A 12,125-nucleotide genomic window follows, 5' to 3' on the forward strand; every position below is an offset into this window, starting at 1 on the left:
GACTTCATTATCTTGTTTTTCAGGAAACATTCGTGTGTTGTGCCGAGTACGTCCCATATGTGCTGGAGAAACAGATGCTGCTGACACCAAAAACATAGTGACCTTTGACCCTGATGATGATGCTGTTCTCTACTTGTCCAATAAGGGCAAGCTCATGACCTTTGAACTTGACAAAGTCTTTCCCACTCAGGCCACTCAGGAGGAGGTTAGTGCCTGAACTAGTTTTCTCATACAGTTGTATTTCCTATATCAGTTATTATATCACAGTCCCCTCTCCTGTGATTGGACAGGTGTTCCAGGAAGTGCAGTCTCTGGTCACTTCCTGTATTGATGGCTTTAACGTATGCATCTTTGCCTATGGGCAGACCGGCTCTGGAAAGACCTATACTATGGAGGTACATCACATGTTCCCAATTTTCACCCTCAAACTAAAAAAGAAATATATTGTTCGTAAAGTAAACCAATCTCATTAGGACCTTTAAGATTTTTGTGTGACCTTTACATTTTTTTTGCATTGTGACATTTTCGTAACAAAAAATAGGCAACGCTTGTTACACATTACAAGAACACCTTAAAGTGTAACAAAAAATATATTTAAACTAAATTATTTATATAGTGGGATTTGTTGAGCGTGATAATTAATATTTAATATTATTTAGAGGTTTTTGTTGTACTGTCTTATAATATAAAACCATATTTTATTATTAATTTTAACACTGTAACAGTACTTTTTATTGCCCATGATGTCTGTCACTTTCAAATTTGTGCAATGTAATAGTTGCATTTGCAGTTTTTTTTTTTATCCTGTATTTCTAAAGAATTCTCTTATGCTTACTTAAGACTGCATTTATTTGATCAAAAATACAGTAATATTGTGATTATTACAAAATAGAATTATTAAAATAATGGTTTATTTTAATATATTTTAAAATGCCATTTATTCCTATGATGCAAAGCCATTATTTCAGTCTTCAGTGTCACATGATCCTTTAGAAATCATTTTAATATGCTGATTTGCTGCTCAAGAAATATTTTTTTATTATTTTCAGTGTTGACTTTTTTTTTTTTTTGTGGAAATCATGACAAAATAGAATTATTAAAATAATGGTTTATTTTAATATATTTTAAAATGCCATTTATTCCTATGATGCAAAGCCATTATTTCAGTCTTCAGTGTCACATGATCCTTTAGAAATCATTTTAATATGCTGATTTGCTGCTCAAGAAATATTTTTTTATTATTTTCAGTGTTGACTTTTTTTTTTTTTGTGGAAATCATGATACTTTCTTTTCAGCTTAATTTGAAATAGATATGATAGTTTTAGAAATAGTTTTTAACGCCAGTGCAGTTTTTTTTTTTTATGATTATTGGTGTAGTTCAATAACCCTGTTAAATGTTATCTTTTAAAAAAATCTCAAAATGAATATCAATTATTCATACTGTTAAACATCATTATGATGTGTTACCTACATTTAAACCTATTTTATTTAATTTATTTAAAAAAAACAGCATAGAATCTTAAGCTAAGCCATTTATTAACTATCAGCCGTAGCATGTTGATTATGTAATAAATTTTCATGTCAGCCTCTCATGTCTCTGTGTTTCATGTAGGGTGTCTCTGAAGACCCTGGCATTAACCAGCGTGCTCTGCGGCTGCTCTTCTCTGAAGTGTCGGCGAAAAAGCCCGACTGGGACTATAAGATCACCGTCAGCATGGTGGAAATCTACAATGAGACACTTCGGTGAGAAAAACAGACACAAGTAGAGATGATGATGATGATCAAATGCTCTACAGGAGGGCTTTCAGTGTGACACGCACATCACTGCAGCATATTCAGCACTCTTTTCTATAATTGTCCCAATGTCACAGTGAAGTGTGTGTGACCTGCCACAGATTCTGCTGGTCAGCAGTTATGTAAAAACAGATTAGATTTCAAATCTCTCAGGCCATCTGTAAGACATAAACAGATCACACGTCACGCATTTCCCCCTGCACTGTCTGTTTGCTCACCCTGTCCCGCACTTTTCCCATCATGCCTCCTGCTGTGTTGTGTAAGTTGAACAGATGTGTATGTTCTGATTCAGATTGTCTGCGTAATATTAATCTGTGCCCCACTTTAAATTTTGCACATTCCTTAACGTCAACAGATAAAAATGAATTCATTTCTTTTATCTGCTTCCAACAGGAACCTGTTGGGTGACAATCCCAATGAGAAGCTGGATATAAAGATGTGTCCAGATGGCAGTGGACAGCTGTATGTGCCAGGACTCACAGAGTTCACCGTGGAGAGCGTGGAGGACATTAACAAGGTGAAGCTCACAGCATCCAACCAGAGTTGCTACCTGTCGTCACTACACGCTTCAGTGCCAGCTTCATGAACTGCACAAATGTATGAATATCACCACTGTAGATAACAAAATATTATTTCCTGGGAAAAGCAACAAAAAGTTTTCTTGTTAGGCCGATTTGTCTTGGCATGTTTTGTCTGACAAAGTGAAGCATGTCTGTAGCTACTCTGCTCCGAAAAATGTGAAAAGTACAATTTTACTACTTAAGAGTACACTTAATACAATTGAAATATTTGTTTACTCTTTATTTTAAGGCTATAAAGCCTTTTTTATCATATTTGATAAGCAAATTTCTAAGGCATCTAAATTATCAAAACTTTGCTGAACTAACTTCTAAAGAATTCTCTTATGCTTACTTAAGACTGCATTTATTTGATCAAAAATACAGTAATATTGTGATTATTACAAAATAGAATTATTAAAATAATGGTTTATTTTAATATATTTTAAAATGCCATTTATTCCTATGATGCAAAGCCATTATTTCAGTCTTCAGTGTCACATGATCCTTTAGAAATCATTTTAATATGCTGATTTGCTGCTCAAGAAATATTTTTTTATTATTTTCAGTGTTGACTTTTTTTTTTTTTTGTGGAAATCATGACAAAATAGAATTATTAAAATAATGGTTTATTTTAATATATTTTAAAATGCCATTTATTCCTATGATGCAAAGCCATTATTTCAGTCTTCAGTGTCACATGATCCTTTAGAAATCATTTTAATATGCTGATTTGCTGCTCAAGAAATATTTTTTTATTATTTTCAGTGTTGACTTTTTTTTTTTTTGTGGAAATCATGATACTTTCTTTTCAGCTTAATTTGAAATAGATATGATAGTTTTAGAAATAGTTTTTAACGCCAGTGCAGTTTTTTTTTTTTATGATTATTGGTGTAGTTCAATAACCCTGTTAAATGTTATCTTTTAAAAAAATCTCAAAATGAATATCAATTATTCATACTGTTAAACATCATTATGATGTGTTACCTACATTTAAACCTATTTTATTTAATTTATTTAAAAAAAACAGCATAGAATCTTAAGCTAAGCCATTTATTAACTATCAGCCGTAGCATGTTGATTATGTAATAAATTTTCATGTCAGCCTCTCATGTCTCTGTGTTTCATGTAGGGTGTCTCTGAAGACCCTGGCATTAACCAGCGTGCTCTGCGGCTGCTCTTCTCTGAAGTGTCGGCGAAAAAGCCCGACTGGGACTATAAGATCACCGTCAGCATGGTGGAAATCTACAATGAGACACTTCGGTGAGAAAAACAGACACAAGTAGAGATGATGATGATGATCAAATGCTCTACAGGAGGGCTTTCAGTGTGACACGCACATCACTGCAGCATATTCAGCACTCTTTTCTATAATTGTCCCAATGTCACAGTGAAGTGTGTGTGACCTGCCACAGATTCTGCTGGTCAGCAGTTATGTAAAAACAGATTAGATTTCAAATCTCTCAGGCCATCTGTAAGACATAAACAGATCACACGTCACGCATTTCCCCCTGCACTGTCTGTTTGCTCACCCTGTCCCGCACTTTTCCCATCATGCCTCCTGCTGTGTTGTGTAAGTTGAACAGATGTGTATGTTCTGATTCAGATTGTCTGCGTAATATTAATCTGTGCCCCACTTTAAATTTTGCACATTCCTTAACGTCAACAGATAAAAATGAATTCATTTCTTTTATCTGCTTCCAACAGGAACCTGTTGGGTGACAATCCCAATGAGAAGCTGGATATAAAGATGTGTCCAGATGGCAGTGGACAGCTGTATGTGCCAGGACTCACAGAGTTCACCGTGGAGAGCGTGGAGGACATTAACAAGGTGAAGCTCACAGCATCCAACCAGAGTTGCTACCTGTCGTCATTACACGCTTCAGTGCCAGCTTCATGAACTGCACAAATGTATGAATATCACCACTGTAGATAACAAAATATTATTTCCTGGGAAAAGCAACAAAAAGTTTTCTTGTTAGGCCGATTTGTCTTGGCATGTTTTGTCTGACAAAGTGAAGCATGTCTGTAGCTACTCTGCTCCGAAAAATGTGAAAAGTAAAATTTTACTACTTAAGAGTACACTTAATACAATTGAAATATTTGTTTACTCTTTATTTTAAGCCTATAAAGCCTTTTTTATCATATTTGATAAGCAAATTTCTAAGGCATCTAAATTATCAAAACTTTGCTGAAATACCATTATACACAACATCATCTGATTTAATAGTTCTTTTTTTTTTTAGCAATTAAAAGGCCTTTGAGTATAATTATTAAAAAAAAAGCCCCCTTCAGCTTGTGGTTCGTGCGTCTTTTTACTGTGACAATGATTTTTATTAAGTAAATGTTCAGTAAGTCTAATTTCTAAATCTTTAATTTATATTGTTAGTAATATTTCAAGATGAACACTTACTGGACTGAAGCAGCTTAGGTTACTTCATTATCCATACATCATTTTTTAGAGAAATCATATTAAAATGTGAGTATCAGACATGATACATCAGCCTTTTGAGAAGCTTTTCCTTTTAAACATTTTAAATATATTCTGATTATTATTTCTGAGTTTACAGGGTTAAGATGTTCTTGTTATAGTGTAATTATACAATTAATTACTGAGTAATATTAATTAGCTACATGTACTTGCTATAAGGTTAGGCTTATAGTTTGGTTTAAGATTAGTTGCTTTTAATTATGCATAATTTGCTGTAGTATAACATAACTTGCTTCACTTTTCTCACCATTTTTACAGTTATTTAGTATTGTGTTAATCCCTTATGATGGTAATTCAAAGGTATTCAAAATTCAGTGATCAGTGTCCCAATGCAAGTTCTGTCATAGAGACGAGCATCAACCCATTTCAATTGAATTCATTATTTGTAACCGCTGACCTTTGACCCTGCAGGTGTTTGACCTGGGTCACATGAACAGGGCGACAGCGTGCACTAATCTAAACGAGCACAGCTCTCGCTCTCACGCTCTCCTTATCGTCACAGTGGCGGGTTTCAACTCTTCCGGGTTTTAACTCTTCCACGGGCCACCGTACCTCAGGTACACACACAGTTCATGTAAACTGCCTCGCACACAAATAACTGAAATGTAAATATGAAACCATCTATTTTTTTCTTTATTTTTGCAGGTAAGCTCAATCTGGTGGATCTGGCTGGTTCCGAGCGGATTACCAAATCCGGCGCCGAGGGCAGTCGTCTGCGCGAGGCTCAGTGTATCAACAAATCACTGTCTGCGCTGGGCGACGTCATCAACGCCCTGCGCTCCAAACACTCGCACGTGCCCTTCAGGAACTCGCGTCTCACGTACCTGCTGCAGGACTCGCTCAGCGGAGACAGCAAGACCCTCATGATGGTGCAGGTGTGTGTGAGCGCTCTCTGGATCACTGGGTCAGCAGGGTTGTAATGGAGAAAGGCTTACTTTAAACCTCGACACATTTTGAGTGGATTTGAATGGATTTAGGGGATAAAGACTGTACTTGGTACAGCATGAGCAGTCAAGGTATTTTAAGCAGTTCATGCACACGCTTGTTGTTTTATGCTAATCACTAATGAAAACCCTCAAATGCAAAAAAATGTTGTGGACTTATCACTTAATGATAACTTCATACTTAATCATGAAGTTTGTTGTATTAAAGATGAAATTAAATCAAAACCTATTAAATTTCTTAATAAATGTTCCTGGTCATTTTATGCACAATTTACCAATTGCTCTGTTCACGGCATGTCGTAAATGCCATAATTACTAGATGACAACCCGGGATGTTCTACTCAGAATTATGCATTTCTATGGCAACACAGTTAACTCCAAAATGAATCTATGTAATTTGAGCAAGCAATAGACACAACACAACAAGTAACAGTCGTGCAAATGCTTTCTTAATAAATGTATATTTATTTAGTGGGACATTAGTATTTCAACTCTGTGCTCGCTACATTAAACTGTATAGTGTGTCTAATATATGTTTTAATTTTGTATTAGAAGGCATTGACAGTAAACAAATATAGGTATTATTAAACAGAAATATAATACGATTTTAAAGCTGAAGCCACTGCCACTTTAAATGTTTCCACATAATGCCTCAAAGTCTCGATCACTCGGAAAATTCAGTGTTTAAACATTTTGGGGTTTTTATAAGAATCATGGATGGAATCACAACTAAGTAGTTTCTGAATTGGAACCACATTACTTAAATTCCTTATGATTCCAATCACAAGATTACAAGATTTTCTACCTACATCATGTTAGTTTAGTGTGCAGTTTATCATTCTTTCTGATAAACTGCGATTCTTCTCTCTGTATCTCAGGTGTCTCCTCTAGAGAGTAACGCCAGTGAGTCGGTTTGCTCTCTGAAGTTTGCTCAGCGTGTTCGGACTGTTGAGATCGGGCCCTCGTCTTCCTCACGCCGCCAAGCAGAGAACTCCTCTACATCCTCCTCTCCAACTCATGACAGCGTGGAGGTACAGCGTCACAGACACACACATCCTCACGTGTTCATGTCTGAAAACAACAACGTCTTTGAGATCTGTCTTTCACCCACAACTTTTCTTCTGTTACTAATGCAGTGGCCACAATACACTCATTATTCCACTTTTCCTCCTCTCCGGTTCATATTTATACTGTCATTTGTGTGTGAAAAATTAATTTACAAAATTTAACTGTGGTTCTTACATAAGCAACATTTCAACCCAAATTTATGGCCCTGTGATCACAGTAAACCTTTTTTGTGTTGCACTTTGTTTGAAAATGTAACAATACCTTTTATTTTTTGGGCATTTGATTTACATTGTTTTAAAGGGGTCATATGATGCTGCTAAAAAGAACATTATTTTGTGTATTTGTGTAATGAAATGTGTTTATGCGGTTTAAGGTTCAAAAAACACATTTTCCACATACTGTACATTATTGTTTCTCCTCTATGCCCCGCCTTTCTGAAACGCATCAATTTTTACAAAGCTCATCGGTCTGAAAAGTGAGGTGTGCTCTGATTGGCCAGCTATCCAGTGCGTTGTGATTGGCCGAATACCTCAAGTGTGTGACGGAAATGTTACGCCCCTTACAATACTGTGATACCGTGTCCCAGCCGGAGTGACGAGACAAAAACATTAAAACATTATAAACGAGGCATTTGTTGCATCCAGTGGGGACATAATTACGGATTATAATGACTTATACTGTTAATTAAATCGTTAATGTTTTATGCTGTTTTAGATAATACATTTGTATCAGAAATCCAGAAAAAATCAAATAGACAACCAAACACAGACTTTCTGAAAAAAAAGAACATTTCATAAGGCCCCTATTATTTTAAAAATGTTAATAAATGTTTCAATTACAGAACAGAATTACATTTTCAGAAAAAATGTAATGGGTTTCATAAGGCCCAAAAATTTATTTTTGTTAAACTTTTAATAAATTGCTAAATTGTACAATCTTCATGATTTCAATTAATTAGACATGCTTTTTGATTAAAGTTTAATGAAACCATTAAAACTGAAAAATTGAAATGTAAAACACAGAATGTGGGAAAAATTAAATGGAATTTGGGGGAAAAAAAAAAAGGTTTTCACATGGCTCTAAAATACATTTTTTTAAATAAACTTTTAATAAATTGTTAAATTGTATAAGTTTCATGGTTTCAGTTAATAAGGCGTGCTTTTTAATTAGCCAGTTTGATTTAATCATTACAATGGAATCCAGAAAAAAAAAAGAAAAAAAGAGTTTGGGAAAAAATAAAATTGATTTCCTAGGGCACTACAAATGCAGGCCATATTACAAAATAATCTTTGTTTTTCTCATGTAGCTGGATTCTCCGCCCGTGACCCCTGTGCCGCTCCCCATCTCAAGGGCTAGCAGTGCAAGTTCAACCCTCTCCTCCACCTCTAAAACCCCCACAACCCGACGGAGGTCCCACAGTCAGCTGTCCACAGGTGAGCAGAGAGAAAAACACCCACAGTTTCACTGTAAAACCAACAGTCACATGATGCAGAGATACCTGCTTGTATAAGACTCTTATATAAACTGATATAATAATCCATTAATCTCATAAACAGCCTTGATAAATATAGCATCTGACATGGTGCATTGAGTAAAGGTCACACTATGTGAAGGAGACGTCTGTTCTTTTTTCATTGTCACGCTGTAATTGGTTGGTTTCCAGATAGACAGGTAGAAAGAAGAAGCCCATTGGTTGGGGACGGTGGGCAGGTAGGTGGGGTTTTATGTGGTTGGTTGCTTGGCATGAACTGCTCAGCATGGCATGGTGCCCTACGTGTCACCTCGTCAATGCCCACCCATCTAACACAGCGCCTTTAACCCCAGGAAGCTTTGTGTGTGTGTATGTGTGTATGTGTGTATGTGTGTATGTGTGTGTATGTGTGTGTGTGTGTGTGTGTGTGTGTTCAGCTGCTGTTTTGTTCTTGTGTCTTTTTATCTTTGTTTGGCCTTGTACAAGCTTTACTGTATTTGTCCAATTGATTTATATCCATTGTCTTGTGATTTTTGCAACTGTGCACTGTATTCACTGTTTGTCTTCAAGTGTGTGTGTGTGTGTGTGTGTGAGAGAGAGAGAGTGGTGAAAATAGTTTTGTTGTTTATGTCTTCACCTACAGCTCTGCTTTTGATTGGCTGGGCTGCACTGTGGTGGTGACAGAGGATAGTTTATTTTTGTGACAAATGTGATTTAAAGGGATAGTTCACCCACAAATGAAAATTACCCCATGATTTACTCACCCTCAAGCCATCCTAGGTGTTTATGACTTTATTCTTTCAGACAAATACAATCGTAGTTATTATTAACGGAATTATTAGCTATTATTCTGCTATTATTAGCGGAAGCTAGAGATTATGGTTTATAAAGTTTTAAATATGGATATTTTTCTTATACAAACGCATCGCTTCACTTCAGAAGACTTTATTAACCAATGGAGCTGTGTAGAGCACTTTTTTGGGCTTCACAATCTCGACCCCATTCACTGCCATTATAAAGCTTGGAAGAGCCAGGACATTTTTAAATATAACTCCAATTGCATTCGTCTGAAAAAAGAAAGTCATATACACCTAGACTTGATTTGACTTGAGGGTGAGTAAATCATGGGGTAGTTTTCATTTTTGGGTGAACTATCCCTTTATCTGTTATCATGTGAGGATAAATGATTCACAGAAATGTTCAGTACTGATTATGGTAGCTCTGTTCTAAAACCTAGTGAGCTGCCTTCTGATAAAACAAGATGAATATTCAATGTGAACATTTTGAAAAACATTGAATTTGAATGAACTGCTGTTAATGCATCTGTTCAGAATTATATGGACATTCTTTTTCCATCAAACTGCGAAGAAAACTGGCCAACCATTAGGATTTTCACTTTTGGTCATGTGCCCGGAGACACTGCCGTTACATAGAACTTTGACTTGTTGACTTGAAGTTCTGTTCACTTGGCGGCCATATTTGCAATGCCTCTTGGGTATCCAAGACTAAAGTTTATATACTTGAATGGGGAAATCCTGAAATTCCAAAAACTGCTTACCACACTCACATTTAAATAACATATTTAAAATCAGCAACAAAACTGAACTGCCCCATAAATGTTGTTTCTTATGCTTAAATAGTAAAAAAAACAAACATTCAAACACATTTTTGGACCAGCTAGTGTATGCATGCAGTCCTAAGGGTGCATCTTACACTGTGTCTACAAAGGACTAAAGACAATAAAGCCGCTTTTCCACTACCTCTGACAAACGACAGGCGAGAGACCGGAAGTCATTCATTTTCAGTGGAGAGTAGTACAGGAGCTACGTGGAAGCTATTCAGAACTATTAGCGTGAGGTGAGAATTTGTAGTATTTTCCCACTAAAATGTATCGAATTATTTACATTCAACGTCAGCATACAATGTTTGAATTATATGAATTACATAATTCAAACATTCATGTTTGAACAGGTAACAGAAGCTCACAAGTGACTGATTTGGAACGATAGCGATCAGACTTGACTTATAATTAATTTTAATGTTAGCATGTTGCTAACGTTCCTGTTCACACCAACATGAATGTTCTGGATGAAAATTCAGTCAGATTTTCGCATGTGATTTTTGTTTTCAGACCAATGCAGTTTCACTCTCTTGACAGTAGGTGGCGTTTAAGGGCCAGCAGAAATACAGTGGCACACAAAGCAGAACTGCGCACAAATACAAGAGTACAGAGAAATTCGTTTCGGGATTTTTCCTCTGCTATTCACTGTTGCTTAGCAAAATACACTGTTCATTAGCACCAACAGTTTTAGTTTTGTCTAAAAACAGCGTTTCTGAGCATACGAGCAAAACCCCAAATCTTATTGAACAGTTTTCTTCGCGATGCAATGGAAAAGAGGATAGAATGCATCACTGTAAAAAAAAATAAATAAAAGTTGCAGTGACTGCATGCGAATGTCTGAACATACACATTAACAGTTATTCATTCGAACAATGTTTATCAGATTTTTTACACTTAATATTCGTCTTGGTGTGAACGGCAATCTTAGATCCTCTGTAAAGGCTACATGTGAAGCTGCCTTTAAAATTTGGCCAAAACTGCCAGCATAATTAGGTTGTGTTTGTGTTGAAATGAACTACGATGCTTTAAAATGTCACCCATGGTGAAAATAGTGTGCGGAAGTTGCAGTAAGATAGTAAGTGAAATCTAAATGAAAGATGATGATTCTGTTGATGCTCTATTGTGTGGTTTCCATAGCAACAACATGCTTTCTAAAACCAGGAAAACCTTCATGAATTAGTCATGATTACGCATGTAATTCCCACACTTATTTTTTCGTTTATAGGACGAACGAAGTTGACGGCGTGAGGAAAACCTCTTGACCAATCAGCTCCTTTCTTGAATGAACCAATGGAAGACTTTGATTGCTGCAGGGGAGGAGCTTAACCGGCAAATCAGGGTTGATGTTGGGAACTGTGATGACTGAAGTGACGTTCCTTTCGATTGGAATGACTGACGTAATTTTACAGTGACATACGTGATTGAAACCGATCAACACTCCCGCTGACCTCTCGACAACACCTGCTGCCTCAGGACGAGAAGACCCTTCTGTTATGGCAAAGTATTTCTGGGCAATAATGCACTTTAGTCTAGTCTAGGCTGTCATTTGTAATGTGTTACGTAAATGCGATTGATTTCTAGAAGCTTGAATGTACGTGTATGTATATATTCGTGTGTCTGAGCAAGATTTAAATTTTTATTCCTTGATCTTGAAGAGATCTTGCTTTTCTTTTTCTTTTTTTTTCTGCAAGAACAAGTACAAATTTCACACCCCATAAGCTTTGAACAATTCTGTGTTTCATAGTGGCAATATGAAATAATGCAAATGTTCAAATCTCAGTAGCATTTTGTGTTTTTTGTATATAGAAACTTGAAGGCCGTTGAAAGCCGGACCGTCTTCCTGATCCATGCATGCATTCAGCGCTCATTCATTTTAGGACAAACATTAACCTTTTTTGTGCAGTGAAGTCAAACCATGACAGTATACAGTGTTTGCTGAACAGGACGAGGACTAGATCTGTATATAGAGATGCATTTCATGTGACCCCACACTGACACAACACTACTTGCATTCATCTGGAACTGTTTCTGGGGGCTTGCTTGTATTTACATTGGTGTAGGTTTGTATGCAGTTTTGATTTTGTACGCTGTTTTTAATAAATGCTCCAAACCAAACTTTGGGAGAAATTATTAAAATGTTATTTTTTTTTGCTCATGTAAAATTAATATTTGTTAGTTT

At 36.1% G+C, this 12,125-nt stretch overlaps 1 protein-coding gene across 1 annotated transcript in view; it reads left to right on the top strand.

The window, feature by feature from the left end:
- LOC107670616 (kinesin-like protein KIFC3) overlaps positions 1-11,825 on the top strand; it is a 49,596-nt gene extending 37,771 nt beyond the window's left edge. The window contains 9 exon segments of the mRNA XM_016463264.1: positions 1,613-1,743; positions 2,188-2,311; positions 5,254-5,349; positions 5,351-5,399; positions 5,488-5,717; positions 6,665-6,817; positions 8,161-8,287; positions 8,518-8,564; positions 11,172-11,825. Coding sequence (XP_016318750.1) covers positions 1,613-1,743; positions 2,188-2,311; positions 5,254-5,349; positions 5,351-5,399; positions 5,488-5,717; positions 6,665-6,817; positions 8,161-8,287; positions 8,518-8,564; positions 11,172-11,186 — 972 coding nt within the window. The 3' untranslated portion in view covers positions 11,187-11,825.
- Positions 11,826-12,125: the final 300 nt, after the last annotated feature.

The sequence above is a fragment of the Sinocyclocheilus anshuiensis genome, unplaced genomic scaffold (assembly GCF_001515605.1).
Source record: "Sinocyclocheilus anshuiensis isolate Anshui unplaced genomic scaffold, SAMN03320099.WGS_v1.1 scaffold140, whole genome shotgun sequence".
NCBI classification, from domain to species: Eukaryota; Metazoa; Chordata; class Actinopteri; order Cypriniformes; family Cyprinidae; genus Sinocyclocheilus; species Sinocyclocheilus anshuiensis.